General features: G+C 39.8%; 2 protein-coding genes across 3 annotated transcripts; both read right to left on the bottom strand.

Annotated features, from left to right (window-relative positions):
- Positions 1-3,771: 3,771 nt before the first annotated feature.
- prnpb (prion protein b) lies at positions 3,772-13,224 on the bottom strand. Its single transcript, XM_033618600.2, has 2 exons — positions 13,079-13,224; positions 3,772-8,384 (listed from the first exon to the last, which is right to left on the bottom strand). The coding sequence occupies exon 2, from the start codon at positions 8,375-8,377 to the stop codon at positions 7,160-7,162; it is 1,218 nt and encodes a 405-aa protein (XP_033474491.1). The 5' UTR covers positions 8,378-8,384; positions 13,079-13,224; the 3' UTR covers positions 3,772-7,159.
- Positions 13,225-15,759: 2,535 nt separating this feature from the next.
- LOC117252296 (uncharacterized) lies at positions 15,760-21,155 on the bottom strand. Of its 2 annotated transcripts, XM_078170612.1 has the most exons (3): positions 20,704-21,155; positions 19,466-19,905; positions 15,760-19,417 (listed from the first exon to the last, which is right to left on the bottom strand). In XM_078170612.1, the coding sequence occupies exons 2-3, from the start codon at positions 19,896-19,898 to the stop codon at positions 18,243-18,245; spliced, it is 1,608 nt and encodes a 535-aa protein (XP_078026738.1). In that variant the 5' UTR covers positions 19,899-19,905; positions 20,704-21,155; the 3' UTR covers positions 15,760-18,242. The 2 variants fall into 2 exon arrangements, with proteins under 2 accessions (XP_078026738.1, XP_033474966.2); XM_033619075.2 differs by having other exon boundaries at positions 15,760-19,905; positions 20,704-21,154.
- Between the last annotated feature and the right edge of the window lie 559 nt (positions 21,156-21,714).

Below are 21,714 nucleotides of genomic sequence, written 5' to 3'. Positions count from 1 at the left end.
GTAGTTAGTAACCAATACAAGAGACACACAACAATGCCATTAATTTAAGGATTACATCGATATAGGGTATGTTTAGAATTTACTGTACCTTGCCCTAGTTAAAAAAAAAATCAAGGTTGCATTTATTCCCAGTGTGTAGGATTTAGGAGGATATATTGGTAGAAATGGATTGTAAAGTAATTAGTATGTTTTCTTTGCTGTATAATCACCTGAAAGTAAGAATTCTGGTGTTTTTGTTACCTAAGAATGAGTTATTGATATCTACATAGAAAGCAGGTTCTCCGTTATTGTTTTTTTTTTTTTTTTTTTTTTTTTTTTAAACATGAAACTGCTTTATTCCATGTATTTACCAATTTCAATCACCATTTCAGTCTGTGTGTTTTTGTAAAGCAAGAGACCTCTATGGGTATTTCAGCTCTCAGTTATGTATGTATGTACTGCACTTCTAAAGCGCTTTTCTAGTCTTGACCACTCAAAGTGCTTTTACACTACATGTCACATTAACCCCTTCACACACACTGGTGCCTGAGGCTACTGTACAAGGTAACCATTCACACACTCACACACCAATGGAACAGCCATTGGGAGCAATTTGTGGTTCAGAATCTTGCCCAGGGATACTGAGGAAGCTGGGGATTGAACCACTGGTCGTCTGATTAGTGAACAACCCACTCTGCCTCCTAGCCACAGCCTTATTGGACCCTGAATGCATGTATCTTAAGTTGTCAGAGGAAAAAAGTTGAGTACACATTAGCAGGTGTTGAACTAGTCGTCCATCTCTGACCAGAGGCACAGTGTAGGAGAAACACTGATTTGTAATGTGAAACTGCTTCATTCAGTGATTTTACTGGAACAGACTGTCTACTCTTGAGAGGAGGAGACCTCTGCAGATAATTCAGCACCTGTTAAAAACCTCCTGAACAATGAAAACTGAAGGAATTCCAACCAGGAGAAGTTTCAGCTGGTTGGAATTTGCAATCCTCACTGCTAGATGCCATTAATTTCCTCTAAATCTTACACACTGCTCCTTTAATTAATCACTGGTTTAATGCACCTCCTGGCTGACAGCTGAGTGACCCAAATCAAACACACCTGCAATTATGTTGCAGCAGGTGCATTTTGGCTCTACGGGTGATTTTCACTGAGAAACTTTTACCTTCAGGGAGCAGTGTCAGGACTATTTACTGTTTGTGACTGTTAATCCCTGATGTGACTACAGAGCTTCATTCAGCTCAAACATTTGAGGAGTGCAGAGGCTGATTGAACTGGTTATACTGGGACAAAGAGGCCGAGTGGACTGGTTATATCATCACCAGCAGAGTAGTTGAACCTGGAGCGGACTGAGGAGGACGTCTCACAGAATGATGTTCAGACAAGTAAGTACAACAACACACTCACTGAACTCACTCTCCAGATAGGTCGACAAAGATTATGATCCAAATCAAACACACCTGTATGTAATCAGCAGGTGGTGTGTGAGTGCAGGAAACACACAATGCCTGCTCTTCTTGCTGTATGCGTACTTGTGGCTGCAGCTGAGTTTAGATTGTTCATACATCTCTGTGTTGGTGCTTTGGTGATGTTTTATTCTGCTGTTCTACAAGAAGAGCCAGGTTAATTAATTTCCATAGCTTGTTAATTATTGTTGCACCAGCTGTGGTGTTGAGTTATTTATTGTCATTTATTTTGTCTGAGTTAATTCAAGTGAGGTTTTCTACCGGTTTGGGTTGTTGTTGTTTAATTAATAGTCAGCTGTATGCACAAAGGGCCCTCTGTAGAGCTTGGTGGTGTGATGCTCTTGTTTATTTTGCAGTCAATGGGTGATCTTTACTTTACAGTAGAATCATAATCATGATACAAATACATAGCCTATTGTCATTATAATGCAGTATGGTACATTTTAACTGACTTCTTTTTTGCTTTTATCCAAATACATTTTTATAGAAGTACTTTACCATTGAGTAACAGGTATTTAAAGTAATAGTACTTTTACTTGAGTATATTTTTTGTACCCATACCATCCCTGTCTAAAAGACACAACTGAAAACAATATGAACCCCTCTTAGAGCAGCAACATGCAGCAGAACAACTTTACTCCCCACTTTGTGTTATAAAATCTACCACCTCCATTAAGCCTGTTATTTAATCAACATATGGAAACCCTGAGTGTCTGCAGTGCTGCATGACTCAGCCTGTCAGCTGACATTTAACAGCCTGCGGTAGGGCTTCCTGTCTCAGCCTCATGAGATCACAGCCGATCAGATCACACCACAGCTCAGGTTCGCTTTCCTCTCAGCTCTGGTTCCCAATCTGGGGGTCCAGACCCTCGTGAGGGGTCATCAAAGCTCCATGAGGGGTCATGAGGCCTTTTTGAATTTACAGGTTGTAAGATTTATTTCAAAAAAAAAAAAAAAAAAACAGTAAAAACTTTTTCAAAAATGTTTGGATGGCTGGTTGCCCCATCCATGTCCACGGCAATATTTGGAGTGACCCCTCTTGATGCTAATTTAGAGCCCAAACGAACATTGTCTCTTTCTGTTCTGGCTCATCCTGTGTAAATGGAAGGACCCTTCACCTCCAACATATGGACATTGGATTAAGGACAATATGTATTATTTACAGTTGGAGAAAATCCGATCAACAGCACGTTTCTTTGCCACCTGGCAACCATTTTTTTTTTACTTTTGTAGCAAATATGGAGGCTGAAAAATTGTAGTGAAACATGTTATACTCCCCCACTTATGTCGCACAAGTTAATAGATTTGTTGTCCTTTTTTTGTAATTGTTTTATTTATTTATTTTTTTTATTCCTTTTTTTTTCCATTTTCCCCATTTATTTAATCTTTTGGATTTCCTTTCGCTTGTCTGGCTTTCTCAGTTTGTTCCTTGGTTGATGGCTATTTTAAATGGCTATTTTAAAATTTACATTATTATTAAAGATATAAACTTTTTAAAAATCTCACAGGATGAGGGAACTATATTCACAGAACCTTCACGCTCTGCTTAACAACCTCGTCCTGTGTTAGAAATATAGGCAGTTAAAACAACCAAAGAGCTAATAAAACAATGGAACACTTAATAAATACATAACCCAGTCAGAGAATCGCACAAAAAGTTCCTAAACTCATCTCTGGTGCAACATTTACAGGAAATAACCTGCTTAAAAATTCATACATGACTAATTTTACGCAAACTTCCTGCAGTGAGTACGTTCACTATTTGGGTTATATTGGTTGTTCTTTACTGTTATTGTCACATATTAAATCTAATATTAAATATAAACTAATAAAACAGCTACAGTAGTAACTATCCTAAAACTGTTGTAACACCCACCAGTGGGTTTTTTCTTGGGGCCTTTCAATAATCCAGCTTCTTCACAAGCTCAGACCTGAAACACAGGAAGAGTTGACACAGCCCTTGTGTAGTTCTTCTTATATGAGATGCTGGTACAACAAACTTGATATTTTGACTCTGTTTGATTCTCTGTGTGACTCTGTTTGACTGTTAGTTTCTAGTTAACCCAATGTTTCTGAAAGTCAGAATTTCTATATAGGTGCTACATTTTGTAAAATTCTTGTGGTTTCCCTTTAACGCTGTAATAGGCTTTATCACACATTGAATAATTTGAGCTCAGGGAAGTCATGTTATGTCATCAATTTGATCTTCATTAAACCTTTCGTATAACTCTAATTTTTAACCACAATGTCACCAAAACTCTTTCACACAACTCTGAAGTCTCTGACATCATAAAATAAAATATCCACAAATGCATATGAGTGAAGTTTGAGTTTACTTAACAAGACAAGGTGTGAGTTAACACTCAGTGTACAGTAGAAGCTCCAGCAGCATAATAAGGGTTAATCCTTCACAGTAAAATGCATACATGTCTTTAACAGCAGTACATGTGTATTGTCAGATACATTCAAAGCCAGACACAGGATAACATGAGATACATGTAACGACACATTAAAGGTACACTGTGGGGTGTATAATCAGGCTGTTGGACAAGCAATAAACAGTGTTTGCTGTAACTGTTGTTCAGTGATACCACTGAAATCGCCTGTTTAGTGGTCATGACGTCACTCTGCAGTGGTGGAATAGCACTAAGTATATTTAATGGAGTACAAATCTTCTAGGTCACTACATCTCAGAGGCACTACATTTGTCTGACAGTCTTAAGTTACATTCATATTACAGTTTTTCATACCCTACCTGTCCAGAGAAAACCCTCTTCATTATATAAAGCAGTAAAATATTGACAGGGACCATTTTTCTGCATGATGTACTTTTACTTTTGATACTTTAAGTACATTTGTTGGTAACGCTTAAATACTTTTACTAAAGTGAGGTTCTGAATGCAGGACTTGTACTTGTGGTGGGGTATTTTCAGGTACTGATACTTTTATTTAACAGAATACTTCACCCACAAAACGTTGTGTTCCCTTGAATTTAAACTTTATTTTTATTGCAGTGTATTCCCAATGAATATATCTCGTTGCTTTGCTCCTCAGTAGAGGCTTTTCAGGCAGTCTGGGACCCCTACTTAAAGTACATTGGACCTACACTGTCATCTTCTATATTACAGGGGTTCCCTAAATCGGCTTAGCCAGTCTCTGTACACTTCCTGTATATTAGTCAATACCAATTAGGTTGGTAGGAGCCACACAACAGTACAGAACAGGGTTTTTTAACTAACCAGTCAATAGGTTACATCCCTTTGTGTATAGGGTCCATTTTTTCCAATATTTTACATCGAGTCGCAGTCTTAAAGAAAATATGATTTTCTCCACACATTGAATTTCGCTAATAACTGCAATCCATCATTCTTTGAAGGAAGATTCACCTGTAGCCACCTCCGAGTGATGGCTTTCCTGCTTGCGGCCAAAAGAACTTTGTAAAAGTGTTTGTCCTGGGTCATGAGATTGTCCTGGGTTCTACCCAAGTACAGTATGACACTACCTTGAATTTGTAAGGAAAAACTTTTTTTTTTCCTCGTATGCCTCAATGGAAAACAGCAAAATGATTAATTTATTGATTGACTGACTGGGGACCACATTTATCAACAGCCAAGCTTTATCAAAACATCCATTTACAAACTCTCACACAACTTGTGCAGTATAATCCAAGTCTCATTTATCCAGTCGTACACTCAGTATTTCCCAAACACATGCATTGATAATAAAAACTTCAGTATTGGCTTTGAAGAGAACATAGATGAGTTTCACTTCGGATTCAGTTTAGTTTTCAAATAGGAATTTTTATTTCTATTTAATCTAATTTGAATTAATTTAATTTAATTCATTATTTTATTTTTATTTTCGTATTTATTTTTTTGCAAAAATGCACGTTTCAAAAGTTGCTGTTCTTTCATGGAGGCATGTGAGAAAAACAAAGTTTGCTTTATGAATTCAAGGGCATAAGGCGTGCTTAATTAATATTCAAATAGAAATTTTTTGGGTGAAGCATTCCTTTAAGTAATCTGATTACTTCTTCTACCACTGGCAATAGATGTACACAGTGACAAATGGAGAAATCAAGAGCAACAAAGTGTTACTGATAAAGTTTATCCTTTAAAGACAAAGCTGAAGCTGAAGAGAGGATTTTAAGTCAACGCAAAGCTGGCATTGTTTTTGTTTAACTAGTATGTCACAGCCCACAACAGCTTATTTAGATATACTGTAGGTAGTTACTAATGACCCTGCAAGTTCTCATAATAACTGGGTCTCAAATGATGAGCATGTCTGATGAATTATGAGCTAGGAATTGAAGAACTGTTTGTTTGCAATTAAAACTCCAGAGAGTACCTTTTTAAGTAGTCACCTTCTATGATTAAAAAATTATGATATAAATTTTATGTACTGCACTTTACATATGTTTATATGCAGGCTTAACAACCATAAACTCAACTGATGAACAACATTCAGTAGAGGTGAATTAGTACATTAGAGGGTCTTTACACTTTAAGAGCACTTTGCAATCACAAGCTACAGAGGAGGGAAGCATAACAGAAGGACAGAAGGAGGCAAGTGTATTAAAAAAAATATCTAAAATATACACACACTGCACAGGGAGAGGGCAGTACACGTGGAAAAAGGTTAAGACAACATTCATAAATATTCAGGAAAAGCGCACTTTGTTTTGCATCAATGTCAAAGTCAGTAATTTAAGGGGTGTTACGAAAACAGCATGCATACTATTGTCTGTTTGTGAAGAGAGTCTGTTTATCCAAATACAGTAAGCACCAACACATAAAAATATCAGTCTTTTTGGTTTAAGTTTCTGTATTTCAATGGACTTTATACACTAAAAGTCCATTTATGTTTTAAGCTATGAAGAAATGAGTAAATATGGTCCTTTGAAAACACTCTGTCATGCTTATAGTGTAAAACTTCTGTCTGAAGCACAGATGTTTATAATAGTTGACTAATAGAATATTAGACAAGTTAAAATCCAGTATTAATTGATAGTTTTAGATCACTATTCACTGTTTGAACTGTCCTTGTATCAGACAGTCCTCCATCATTAATGTTCCTGGAGCTAATATGATCATATCACACTTAAATGCACATGTCCATTAGTGCAAAGCACTTACACATGGCAGAGTCTGTACTCCATCAGCCCTGTCGGATGCTTTTTCCTCTGAGTAAAAACAACATAAAAAAAACAAGTTTCCTTAAATAAAAAAAATCTGAGTGGCTAGAGAGTGTACACTGTTAGGGCTTTGATCACTTGTACACAGACATTATTCTACAGTCGAACAATAAAAAGTTTTTGTGTTTCTGACAGCATGTTCAATTAAATCTAAATGGACATTAATGGGCCAATTCGTTCAACATCAAAAGCTCAGAGTATTAGAGTACCGTTAATGGACTCTTTCAGAGGAGGAAACCAGAAGTGCACTTTGTTGCATTTACTGTCTCTCTAGTCTAACCCTTTCCCTAACTTTACTTGAATAGATAGTGCAAAGATATAATCCAGTGTGGTCCCAGTCGAGCATGTACATGACGCCTAATTACTGAGAAAAAATGGAAAGTAGAAATCCACACACAATAAAAAGAGTCATAAAAAGGTAAGAGGTTCCTCTCTACCTAATCATTTTCCACCTTTTTACTTAATTCCTTTAACACATTCTCCATCACTTTCAGTGTTAATGAAAGCCTCAGCGCAGCAGCATGAACATGTTGCTATTCAGTAGCATCAGTGTGGTACTGGTGACCAGTGCTAAAAGCCCTCGCACACCCATCTCCAGTCCTTGCACTCCACTGCCTACTCTCTTCAAGTACTTCTCAGAGTACACCATGTACATCTCTACACATTTCCTGGCCTTCATCTGCTCAATCAGTGCTGGATAGCCGATCTCGACAATGCTGACTGTGTCATTGTCTTCAGCACTGCTGACAGCCTGTGAGGCTGGAGGCACAGGAATGGCTACAGGCGGATTTAGATGGCGGGGAGCTGAAGGTGCAGAGGTCGAGGAGTTATCTACTGCAGTGCTGTTGGTCTCAGTCGTGCTGCTGTCTGTGCCAGTGTCTGGAGCTGAGGTGTGAACGGTAGTTTTAGGTGTGGTAGTGACAGCTGTTTTTTTCTTCGCCACAGGCAGAAGGTCCGTTTTTTTCATGCAGGAGTCCATGTAGCTATCATAGGTTTGATCAGGTTTGCTGTATGTATAGTCTCTGCTGTAGTCATTGGCATCAGTAGACTTAGTACCATATGTCCTGTACATATAGTGGTTGTAGTGTTGCTCCTCCTGGCGGTTGTGGAAGTGGAAGGGAGGACGTTGGAACCTTCCTAGCCCGTAGCCCACGGCCATCCCGGCCACAGCCCCTCCAGCTGCTGCCTGTACCGCACTGTTTCCAAACCCTCTGGATTTATCAGAGGGATATATGGACATTCCCTGAACTGATCGGGAAAAGGGAGAGCCACCCATAGAGCCATAGCCCCCATATCCAAAGCTGCCAGCATAGTGAGGACTCAGGACTTTGTTGTTTGGGTTGTGGTTTATGTATCCACCTCCATAACCTGCTCCATATTGGTAACCTCCACTCCGTGCTGGGTAACCTCCAGCTTGATAGCCCCCAGCTGGGTATCCTGACTGCTGGGGGTAACCTCCTTTGACAGGATAACCCCCTGGTCTGCCTGGGTGCTGAGGGTGGCGTCCCTGATTGGGTTGTCTGGGGTGTCCACCCTGAGAGCTGGAGCCCTGATTATTTCTGCTGCCTGTATTACTGTTGGTGTTGCTTCGGTTGGGTGTGGAGGTCTTCTTTGAGCCGTGGGACGATCTCCCAAAGCTACCTCCTCCTCCTCTCTTGGCCAGTGAAAAATGAGTATGAAACAAAATAAGTGACAGACACAGCACAGGTAATGAATTCAGTTTCATCTTCACCCTGTAGGGAGGGTCAGGGAGAGACAATAAAAAATTAAGGTGGTGAGGACAATATGAGATAAAATACATGGATATTATCAATTTATCCTAAAACAGTGTTGTCTTTACACATGCTGCACGTCTCAGCTTTGGGAGCACTGGTATAAGTGCCTTTTAAAAATAGGTCACTAGACTTTTTTAAAAAAAAATTTTATCGTGTTTGTTAATCTTTTGTATTGTCTGTGTGTTTTTATGGACCCTGAGTCTGGAATAAAGTATATCTATCTATCTGTCTATCTTGTTAAGTGATGGCTGTCTGTCTGAAAGCAGTGAAATCCTTGAGTTGAACCTCACTGCAACTTTGGCATCCAAGAGAACACGAACTGAACACAAGTTTTATTGAGCTGAGCAAACAATCGAACTATTTTGGCTACTGTTTAAACCATGTCTTATATTAACTTATTTGACAAACTCAAGCTAGTGGAAGCAAAACAGCATTTAATCACCTAATTTTAGTGACAGCCTGAACGTGATTTTGCACCACCTGATTCACCGCATGGTTTTAACACAGAGCTGTCGGTCCAAAATAGGTTTCCAGCTTGGCTTGAAATACCACAGAACACTGCGATCTTAATGTTACTGCAGGTGACTAAATGGTGATTTCAGTGCCTAAAATATTGGGATTTTCTTTCTCATAATTATGGCTTAATATCCCATGTTAATAAGAGAATCTAATAATCACAAACCTGTATCCATAACCACAAAGATTTGTTATTTTATGATACAGGCCACCATGAAATATATAAATCTGACTAGTGTCTAGAGGTTTTGCTGTATTGTTTATACCAGTGGTCCAGATTTCTCCTTTGTCATTATTTAAAGGTCCACGCAGATTGATAAATTCAGCATCATACTGTCGTCGAGCCAGTTTGCCATCTCTGTTAAGTAGCCATTTGTTAGTCCATTCTGAATGGACCGCAGGTAACTCGCAAACATGTCAAGTTTGTAAAAAACCACACTATTTTATTTATTTTTACAGTACAGTGAATAGGCGAGTGACTACTGGACATCTACTTGACAGAGACTTCAAACTGCCTCAACGACACAGGCAAACGCAAGTATGACGCTGAATGTATTTAACTGTGTGGACCTTGAACTAATGACTAAGAAGAGTCTGGACCCCAGGGCTGTACCAGTTGTCGAACCACTGCGTTAGTCAACAGCAGGAAACGGCACTTAAAATTAAAAGCTCCGTATCAGAAAATCACTGTACTCTAAAATTAGGTGTGTTTTTTACAAACCTGACACATTTGTGAGTCATTTGCGATCGATTCAGAATGGACCTGCGATCCACTTTTGGACCTTGACTCACCAGTTGGAAACCACTGGTTTATACCATAGCTGTCACTTTAATATGTCTGGGTGTATAAGGCTATTGTGGGGTTATGTTGCAAATCAGTGAGCAGGACTTCATGTATAGTCATGTTATATGACTAACATCAGTGTCTTAGAGTATTTTGTATCTAAAATGAGTGTTTTTATCATTGCCTGAAATCATGATAAGTTACATAAATTAGATACATCAAATTATGGTAGCACTTTGGATAGTCCGACATTAACATTTCAATAGCTCATTACTTGAGATTCAACAGTTTGGCTTTGTCTATAGATGTTTAATAGATTACCTGTAGACTATTTGTGACTATTTGTGAGCATACTTACATCTTCCCAGATTCATTGGGTTTGATAATTTGAGATGTGTGTTAGATTTAGTGCCATCTAGTGGTGAGGATGCAAATTGCAACCAGTTAAAACTCCCATGCGCCAAGTTTGAGCTCCCAGTTCGAATTCCTTCAGAGTTTTTTGCTTAACAGGTTTTTACCAGGTGCCAAATTGTTTGTAGACATTTCCTCCTCCAAAACAAACAGACCAGGGGTCTCATTTATAAAACAGTGTGTAGGACCCATGCTAAAGAATGTACGTACAGACAAAAGCCAAAATGGTGTGTGCCAAAAAATATTTGACAATTTCTACAACCACCTCACCATCTGCATCACCAATTTCCCATCTTCAAATTGTTTGTAAGCATGGGTCAAAGTTTCTCCCATCAAGTCTGTTTCTATAGATCACAAATTTTACATGGGAAGTGGCGTACACCTCTTTCGGGCCTTGTTTTGTGCATACCCAGTGTTTATAAATGAGGTTAATAGGTTGAGTGAACTGAGAATATGCAGGTTTGTTCATGAATTGTCACATTTACTCTACAGATAGGCTAACATGTTTAACATCTATAGAATAAAGCAAAACAGCTGAATTGTTGAATCTCAAATAATAAGCTGTTCAGATGTTATGAAAACTATCTACTTGTAGGCGGACCATCCAGATAAAGACTTTCCATAGCAACAATTTTATTTTTGATTACTCAGCTGATTTTTTTTTCCATTACTCATTTATCCACCCATTATAATTTCCCACAGCCCATTATGGCATCTATAAAGTCTTTGTACATCCGTACTCTCCAATTAGTTATTAACATTAACATTGAGTCCATGAATGGCTCCTGTTGTTGTTTGTGGTTGCTGTCAGCCGGTGGCAAGTAACAGACAGCTGTTTCCAAAACAACGCGAGCAGCAATATGGCTAACATTTGATGTAGCCTCTGATCTTATCCTGTCGGTTGTTGTGTGTACAGATAAACAGACGTCTCTCTTAACTGCTCACTGTGTGTGTGTGTGTGTGTGTGTGTGTGTGCTTTAAATGGTTACGTTTTGTATTTATTTTACAGCTGATTTTTTTAATAAGATGCAGAATAAAGCGTCCCAGCTGACATTGGGGAAGAGGCAGGGTACACCCTAGATAGATCACCAGACTATCACAGGGCTGACACATAGAGACAGACAACCATTCACACTCATACTTCTGGGCAACATCAATAAACCTGCATGTCTGCACATAAATAAACCCCTCACAACCGAGTTCCAACCAGGAACCCTCTTGCTTTGAGGCGACAGTGCTAACCACTGCACCATCATGCCACATATCATATTCAGTTTCTGAATCCTCACAATTGACCTTTAAATGGGCAGCGCCCCTGTGACTCCTGACAAACTCGATCAGAACATGGCTCAGTCCAGAGACCCTAGATGGCCTCTTGAAGTCTGTTGTTGTCTCCATCCGTAACTGCTTATCCTGTTTGAGGGGGCTGGAGCCTGTCCCAGCTGACATTGGGCGGGAGGCGGGGTACACCCTGGACAGGTCGCCAGACTATCAGACAGACAATCATTCAAATCTACAGGCAATTTAGAGTCACCAATTAACCTGCATGTCTTTGGACTGTGTGAGGAAGCTGGAGCACCCAGAGAAAACCCACACTGACATGGAAAGAACATGCAAACTCCGCACAGAGGGGCTACCCCACCCTGGGTTCAAACCAGGAAGGCAACAGTGCTAACCAGCCCACCACCAAACCCTTTAAAAACAAGAACAAGTTGGAAAAAAGTGGTCAAGTTGTGCTGTAAGATCACTGGTGTTACTTTTAATAACCTACAGCATCTGTATGAAGAGAGGGTCACCTCTAATGCTCGGTCTATTGTCTCAGACTCTCACCATCCCCTCTATGTTCAGTTTCAGATGCTTCCATCACGGTAGAGGTTTTGCCTCCCTAAGCGTTACAGATCGTCCTTTGTCCCGTCTGCTATCGCTTATCTTAACCAGCAGTGACCATTGATTTACCCCTCACAGTGTGTGGTACTGGATTCTGTGTGTTATGTATTGTACTGTCTGTTTTGTTTTACTTATGATTACTGTCTGTATCTGAAATTGCCCCTCAGGGACACAAAAGTTTTACCTTACCTTACCTAAAACAGTTTGTACTAACTAACTAGTATGCACGACAAAAGAGTGAAAAACCAAGGTTTTTCTCAATTTCAGGATTTAAATTTCAAGCATCAAAGGATATACTTTTACAATCTCACAACTATTTTATGGTGGAGGGAGGGCCACGTATTTCCCCCAAGGAAAATCAATCAGGGAAGCTTACAAATGTAGCTTAGGAGAGGGTCAAAAAGAAAAAGAAAAGACAAGGTCACATCCCAGCCACTAAGTAAAGAACAGTCCCTTACTATGAGATCCTCATCTCCTCTTTCTGATAAGGATTCCTATTATGGGATACATAGGTCATAATTATGAAAAATGCAATAATTAATCAATCTGTTTGCTAGTTAACATTAATTTGTCCAGTTTTACCTTTTAAATTCAGACTTTTGTTAACTAAAAAATGACTCGTGTCTGTGTCTGAAGGGAACCCGCTCAGTACATCAGTAGAAAACAGGTGTGGCAGTGTCAGGACACAACAACAGGACCTCGAGGTTTCAGGATGGAGACGACAATGAACATTATGTTCCGGTACATGTCAACAAGAAAGTTCCCAACAAAGCAAACTGGGATTATTTATGAACACAGACAATACTACTGACCTTGTGTTGACTTAGTTTAATATGACCTGCCCGCTGCCACTGCCCTTTATTTCGTTAAAAGATGGCGTCAGGTAGCCTACATGTGGATTTTAATTTAGATAACCTACATGCTATAATAAAACTAGCTCTGAGCTGTGGTTTTATTAGAGGCAGAGATGGTCGCGTGAGGTAAAAACATTTTATTTCCTACCAGCATTAAAATACAGAGGGTGCGGTTACTTTAAATAAAGGACAGGTCTTACCTTGTGTTGCCTGTTTGGACGCTGTTTCCCGTGTTATTCTAACTTGAGTGTCCCGGGTTGTGTTTGAGACTGGGATGTTATGAATGAATGTGTTTCTACCGTCTCTAGTTTGGAGACTGGATCGTTTCAAATGACGTAAGGCGGCACGAGGGATGCGGGTCGCCTAGAAACAGAGGGCAGGGGCGGGGTCTCACTTGACTCATTTCCCAGCATCTTCAATCTGATGTGGACTTCATACGGAAAATCACTGCACGTAAATGAAACGCATTTAGTTTAATGGAAAGTGTCACAGGTGGAAAAAAGGAACATTTGCATAAGTACTGCACTTAATTGCAATTGTGAAGTACGTTTATACAACAGATTTCAGAGGGATATTCTTTTACCTCCACTACCTTGAACTAAACTAAATACTTTGCAGATAAAACAAACAAAACATATTAACCTTTTTAAAATATGATGCAAAGCAGTAGAAAATTCAGATTACACATTTAACTGCTGCTTACATGTTAATGTACAGTGTAATAACGAGCTGATATCTAAAGGGGACATTCTGTACATTGTGTACTTGAGGTAAGTTAGTGCTGATAATGCCTGTTTACTTGTAATGAGCCTTTTTATTTATTGTGGTGTTGTGGAAGAGCTACTTTTATTTAAGTTAAGTATCTAAATACTTCTTCCACACTAAAAGGCACTAATATCTGAGTATACAGTGACTAAATCATACATGTCATATTTGTCTGCCTAAGTTTAAAGTACAAGACAGGTAGTGTGGGGTACTTTATCTATTGACACATTTGACATTTATTTTTTAGGTTATATGTTGGGAAACCTTGGGTCCTGGCATTCATGTGGAGGCAACTTGACGTGCTCCACCCACCTGAACGGCATTGAAGACAAAATAAACCCCTTCGTGGCAACGGCATGGTCGATGGCAGTGACCCCCCAGCAGGACAATGCACCATGCCACACCACAAAAACTGCTCAAGAATGACCCAAGGAACAGGACAAAGAGCTCAAGGTGTTGACCTGGCCTCCAAATACCCAAGATCCCAACCTGATCGTCCTCCTTGGACCAGACTTGGCTCTGACCTGTCAAGGCATGAGCACAGGACCTCTAGGGGGTGTCCTTTGGTGCCTGGCACCAGGGCGTTGGCTTCAGATCTTTTGGGTCCTGTGGGTTGTGAGGTGGGGTAACAGCATGTCCCACAGATGTTTGATCAGACTGGGATTTGGGGAATTTGGAGGCCAGGTCAATGCTTTGAGGTCTCTGTCATGTTCCTCGGGTCATTCGTGAGCAGTTTTTGTGGTGTGACATGGTGCATTGTCCTGCTGGGGGGCCAATGCTACTGGGGAGTGCTGCTGCCATGAGGGGGGGTGCCTGGTCTGCACTGATGTTTAAGTGTGTGGGGCATGTCAGGAGGTATCCGCATGAATGTCAGCAGAACAGAGCACTGCATTGTAACAAGATGGTTAATCTTGTTCTCGTCACCTGTCAGTGGTTTTAATGTTTTGACTGATAGGTGTATGTACTTGCAGATCTAAAGACATAAAGAGTACTGTGGGTTTAAAGCAGTTAAACAGCATAACTTAAGACCTTCTTTCCTCATTATTTTTTAAACAGCGTGTTGCTATAGAGCAGGGGTGTCAAACATACGGCCTGAGGGCCAAAACCGGCCCACCCAAGGGTCCAATCTGACCCCCTAGATGACTTTGCTCATCTAATACTGACGCATTTGTGAAGGCTAAGAGGTGCAGCTTTCAGGAACAAGTCAAATAAGTATCTTACACCATGTAAAATGCTGCTTCAAAGGCTTTTCCACCCTGACCAGAACACAGCTCTCTGAAAATACAATAAATACTTAGTGTGGTCATATTTAAATATATTGATTATTGTGCAAAATATTGTCAACCAGCAGCTCCAGAAATAGATGGTAGAAATATATGGGAAAATGTAATGACAGCAAGCCGTAGACTGAATGTGGAAAAACTGAGACATATTGTTGTAATTGCCCTTTTTTTGTTAAGATATCTCAGGCTGTTCATCATCTGCTATTAAACAGATACATATCTTTAAAATGTACTCTTACTTCTTTACACTAAAAGAAAATGAAAAATGGCTGAATAATATATATAATAAGGCCCATGAACTAGAATGAGTTTGACATCTCTGCTATAGAGTTTTCTTTAACTATTTTATATTGTGAAAAAAGATATACATTATCAAATTGGGAGACATTCCAGTACACTATTTTTAAGTTGTTTAGGAGACCAGACATTCTTTAAGGGATTTATTAATCTGTCATACGAAAAATGTGGGCGTGACCGTCGTCGTTTCAGTTTGTGTCTTGTATTGTTCTGTCTGTACTTTTTGTTGTTGTTTGTACTTTGCACTGTCACTTGTTCTTGTTGCTGAGTCTTTTGTATTTTAAGGCCCAGCTAGGGACAGGCATTGCAAATTAGTTTAGGCTATAAATACTGCGGTGTGTCGCACTGATGTATGCTACTTGTACCTATACAAATAAACATTAAATAAATAAAATAAATTCATATAGGATCCAGTTTGACCATTATGTTTCACAGTGTTGTAAAAAATATCAGATACTAATGGAAAGAGTCCCAAGACTTCAGTTATTCAAGAGGCAAAGATTTTAAACATTACAAAACTTAATCTGCCACATCCGTAGTTTTTTTGTTGTTTTGTTTTTCAATTTATTTTCGACACAACTTTCAGGTACACATGAAGTAATAACTGCTGTCAATATCACAACACATGTAGATATCAGGGCAATGACAGTTAAATAAGCAAAACAGAGCGTAATAACAAAAACATTTTTTTAACAAAAACTGTCTGACCTTATCTTAATAACATCATACCTCATATAACACAGCTCTACTGTCATGACAAAGACAGTTACAGACATAAAGAAGTAGCACAACTTCCCCGTCCCCATGGGTCTTTCTCCAAATTCTACTATACATGTATAAAGTTTCTCAAACGTGCATTATAGATTAAAAATAAAGACTAAATATAAATACAAATTCATACATTTTTTCTAGCAGAGATCTGTAGGGTTTTTAAATAATTTAACTATTTATTTTTGTAACCTAATGACAAAAACTCCACTTCTTGCATTATGGTGTGTGCATATTTTAATTTGCAGAGACCCTCAGAAAAGACAAACGCCACATACCAAAGCTTACACTTCCAAGTATACAAAATGGCAGTTTCATTCATTTTTAATGTAAATTGTGAAATGAGACTCTCTGACACGAGGCAGACTACAGTAAATCTTTTAGCCATTTGCTGTTAGACTCAAAGGCTCTCATTTGCTTGAGTCTCTGGCGTTAATATGTTTCTGTCATAAAAGCAGAGAGTGCAAGGCATTTTCACAGACATTAATGGGCTCTTGAAAGGTATGGTTCAGCACACTCTTACATTCTTGAATGCAGCTGACTCCACCTGTTTGCCATTGAAAGTCCGATGTTAAAGTTTCTGGGATCAATAATTCTGTGAACCCAGAACCTCATGTTTCTTAAAATAAAAAGCAGACATGTTTAATACATCAGAGCAAATAAGCCACTAATAATGAGTTATATGTTGTTGTAATAGTTGCTTTCTTAGGATAATAATGCAACATTTTCATATTAATATATTGGTTTACTACTCTTATACTTACAATGTAAATCTTCTCTTGTCTAAAGCATTAATATTATTAATACCCTAATATTCACTGCATACTTTAATATAATGTGCACTCCTTTCCTCTTTGGACTATCCTTGTACCATCTTGTCTCCAACATCAGCCCCCTCAAATTAACACAATTAGTATATATCATCTCTGTTATTGCGGAGCTGTTTATTTACACAGATCATCGCCATGACAGAGCCTGGACCAACCCCAGGGTGCAAACTAATCCCCTAAGCCACTGACACTGGATGGTTGGCTTGAATAAATAAAACAAGACTCAGTCTCCTGCTACAGTATATGCATGGGCCCGTGGGGCTGTTTTTAGGCACAGTGGTGCTTTTAGCTAAATGCTAATGTTAGCATGCTGAAGTCAGCTGATTGGAACTAAAGACAAAGTAAGAATGAGACTGAGGATGTTGTTCGTTTCGAAGGTATTTGGTCATGAACCAAAGTCTTGGACAAATAAACTAACTGATGATGGCAAGAAATGAAAAATCAGGAGAGTTATTACAATTCATTATGACAATCTTTCCAAAGTGCTGACCTTGTGTCATCAGGATTCATCCCCCATGAATATCACTACAAAATCTCATGGCAATTCATCCAGTAGTTGAGATAATTTCAGTCTGGACTGAGGTGGTGGACCGACCAACTGCTACTTTCATCTCTAGAGCCACGCTGCTTACTTAATATTTTTAACACATTCTTTGTTGTACACCGTGTTTCTATATTTGTCCATTTCACTTTAAGGGTGCTTTCATACCTGCCTTGTTTGGTTCGGTTCAATCAAACTCAAATTCATTTGCCCCCTTAGCGCAGTTGGTTTGAGCAGGTGTGAACACAGCTATCGCACTCAGGTGCGCACCAAAACAACCAGACCGAGACCTTCTTGAAGGGGTGGTCTTGGTCTGGTTACAAACCAACTTTGGTGCGGTTCGTTGGTGGTGAGAACGTGTTCCCACCTCGATCTGAACCAACTGCAATCGCACTATGCTTTGTTTGGGTTAAACATGAGTATGTTAAAGTCCTGGAGGATTATTAATATGCACCTCCTCCTGTACTGCCTTAATATGCGCATTCAGCACATCCAATGCATCAAAACATTGTTTTCTAGTTGCAGTCATGCCTCGTTTTCAAACTGTATGGTTTGACTAAAATGAAAAATGCAAGTAATATAATACACAATGAAATCAACCTGCATAGTTGTCCTTCCATTGTGACATTAAAAAGTGTCGCAAGTGTACTCTTCTTCAACATTTTGTTTACTTCCTGGATTTTTCCCCGCATGGAAATTCTGACCAATAAAGAGCAGCTTTCTTGCACAAAGCATTTTATCTGGTCTGCTTGTTAATGCTGCTGTGAGAACACGAACCAACTCTAGGCAATTATGCAACTTTATGACAAAATTAGTCCCTGATTCCGACCAAAGCAAGACAACTCTAGGTCTGAAAGCACCCTAACTGTCACTGAAGGCCTCAGTACAGCGGCATTAGCATGTTGCTATTCAGTAGCATCAGTGTAGTACTTGTGGCCACAGCTAAGAGCCCTTGCAAGCCCATCTCCAGTCTCTGCAACCCATCAGTGATGCTGGACTCTGTCTTTTTCTTCAAGTACTTCTCAGAGTACACCATGTACAGCTCTACACATTTCCTGGCCTTCATCTGCTCAATCAGTGCTGGATAGCCAATCTCCACAATGCTGACTGTATCATCATTATCATCATCAGTAGCAGCTTGTCTGAGAGGCTGTGAAGCAGGAGGCTTTGGATTGGCTTCAGACTTAATAAGAGGATGTGGAGTTGAAGGTGCAGTGGTTGGGCTTTCTGCTGCAGTGCTGTTGCTCTTTGTTGTGTTATTGCCAATGCCAGAGTCTGGGGCAGCAGTAGTTGTGTTAGTTACAGAAGTAGTTGTGTTAGCTGCAGAAGTAGTTGTGTTAGCTGCAGAAGTAGTTGTGTTAGCTACAGAAGTAGTTGTAATGGTTGTAGTTGTAGTTGTAGTAGTGGCAGCTGGTTTGTTCTTTGGCGCTGGCAGAAGGTCTGTTCTCTTCATGCAGGAGTCCATGAAGCGATCATAGGGCTCAGGGGGCTTGCTGAACGTATAGTCTCTGCTGTAGTCATTGGTATCAGTAGATTTAGTACCATATTTCCTGTACATGTAGTGATTGTAGTAATACTCCTCCTGGGGGCTATGAAATTGGAAGGGAGGACGGGGAAATCTTCCTAGCCCATAGCCCAGAGCCATCCCTGCCACAGCCCCTCCAGCTGCTGCCATTACGGCACTGCGCCCAAACCCTCTGGATTTATCGGAGGGATACATACCCATTGCCTGAACTGAGTGGGAGAAGGGAGAGCCACCCCTACTGCCATAACCCCCATATCCAAAGCTGCCACCATAGTGAGGACTCAGGACTTTGTTGTTTGGGTTGTAGTTCATGTATCCACCTGGATACCCTCCATAACCGCCATGGCCACCAAAGCCGCCATAACCTCCTCCGTATGGGTAGCCTTGCGCTGGGTAACCACCAGCTGGATAGCCCCCAGCTGGGTATCCTGGCTGCTGGGGGTAACCACCTTGGTTTGGGTAACCTCCTTGGTTAGGGTAACCCCCTGGTCTGCCTGGTTGCTGAGGGTAACCCCCTTGATTAGGGTAACCTCCTTGGTTAGGGTAACCCCCTGGTCTGCCTGGTTGCTGAGGGTAACCCCCTTGATTAGGGTAGCCTCCTTGATTAGGGTAGCCTCCTTGATTAGGGTAACCCCCTGGTCTGCCTGGTTGCTGAGGGTAACCCCCTTGATTAGGGTAACCCCCTTGATTCGGGTAACCTCCTTGGTTAGGGTAACTTCCTTGGTTTGGGTAACCCCCTGGTCGGCCTGGTTGCTGAGGGTAACCCCCTTGATTTGGGTAACTCCCTTGGTTTGGGTAACCTCCTGGTTGGCTGGGTTGCCGAGGGTAGCTTCCTTGGTTGAATCGTTCGGTTTGTTTAGGCTGTTTAGACTTAGTGTCCAGATTATTCTTTTTGGGGGTCTTCTTAAAGATATTTAATTTCCCAAACCCTCCTCCTTTCTTGGCCGATGATAAATGAATATGAACCAAAAGAAGGGACAGACACAACAGAGCTATTTCCGTTAGCTTCATCTTTGCACTGCAGAGAGGAGGCAGGGAAAGAATTGTAAAGAGAACAAAAGGTATAGAAACATAAGAAAAAAATACATGAATTTTAATTATTTTACCATTTAAAAAGTCCTTCTACTGAACCGCTGAACTCACAGCAAAAACTATATCCAAATTCAGATACAACACATTACCATAACACGTGGCAACTGATAAGTACAGTAGAAGACAAAGTTATCACTGATTTTCTTGTACTGGAAAACTGAACAAGTATGATTTGGAGAGGATAGGTTTGCCTTAATTACGTTAACTACATTACATTGTGTTCACATTCCCTACATTAACAGCCTTGGCATGTTATTGCAGCACACAGCCTCCTCCACCTGTTTCACCACATTAGTTCAACATGAAGCTGTGTGTCCAACATAGCTGCCAGGCTTTAAATAGCGCAGACCCTTCAGACTGTTAGTCCACTGCAGGCGGCCAAATGTTGCTCTTTACTCACTAGTTAGTGATTATATAAAATTGTTTTCAGCGCCAGTGATAATCAATAAGTGTTGGTGGTGACCGGATATAACCTTTATTACCTGATAGTAACTGTCATTTAAGTTCACATGTAAATTATACTTTGGTTTGTTCTCTTGAGACAGACCACAAAATATCCGTTACAGTTAAGGCACATTTAAAACCACCATGTGTTTGTGACGCATTGTGAAACTTTCCAGAGAACACCTGCTGTGAACAAAAGTTATGAGACAACCCTCATCAAAAGTAGCCTACCTAAAACGGAATATTCATGCACGCATGGACACATGACAATGTTACTGACCTTGTCCGTTAACGTTACACCGCCGTTTCGTTAGATCCTGTGCGACCAAACATTAATCAGCCATAGGTATCAGCCTCCTCCCCTTCTGCCTCCTCCTGATGCGGCTAAAATATTTATAACCCCCCGCCCATCACCCCAAACGTAAACGTTAACCTATATTTTGATTGGTATACATTTATATATATATCTAAAATAGTTAATAACCTGTAGTAAACCACTGATATGATGGAGGAGGCGTTACGCGAAGAGCTAGTGTGACGTTTAAGTTAAGTTTGAACAGGGTTGACCGACGTTTCTTTCGTGAAACCTATGTGTATTTTTATTAAATAAAGTTAAATAATTTGCATTATCGTGCCCTAAGTGACTGACTTGTTTGTCTTGTACGTCGTGTTATGTTATTCCAAGTTGGATACACTGCAATTTTGGGTGTAAAAGTAACTACGAGATTAACGGTTGTGTTGCCTGACATCTGATATTCCGTAGAACGTGAACACAACACGGGTGATGAAGGAAGTTAAAGGGTCATTTCACTCAAACATTATTTTCTCACATTTTGCCTTAAAAAGGCCAGGTTTTAAGATCAATCTCTGCTTTCAACTTTCATCCCAGTTCGATAGAAGTGAATATTTGTTTATTAGTTCATTGGATCAATAGCAAAAATAAAAATAAAGTAGCAATAATAACAATAAAAATAATAAAGTAAAATAACTGTAAATGAGTGTCTGTTTTCCCTGGCCACATGTTAAAGAGGCAGCCCAAAATGGTATTACAGGACAAATATTATGACATTAAAATATTCCCTTTAACAAACTAGTCAGTCCCTTTTACTAGCCTGGTGAGGCTACACATTTTGACAATTAAAGGCCTGTCTCAGTTAGAGGTCTGGTCTGTTTGGCAAGCAGTTCATTTTTTATAGGAGTTCTTCAGATGTATAAAAGTGGGTCCTCGGATCAAAGAATCAAAAGGGTTTTTTGATAAAAAAAAATTAATCCAAGCTGTGAGTATTGTTTT

The sequence above is a fragment of the Epinephelus lanceolatus genome, chromosome 9, assembly GCF_041903045.1.
Source record: "Epinephelus lanceolatus isolate andai-2023 chromosome 9, ASM4190304v1, whole genome shotgun sequence".
NCBI lineage: Eukaryota > Metazoa > Chordata > Actinopteri > Perciformes > Serranidae > Epinephelus > Epinephelus lanceolatus.
This window is presented reverse-complemented; position numbering and strand designations above follow the sequence as displayed.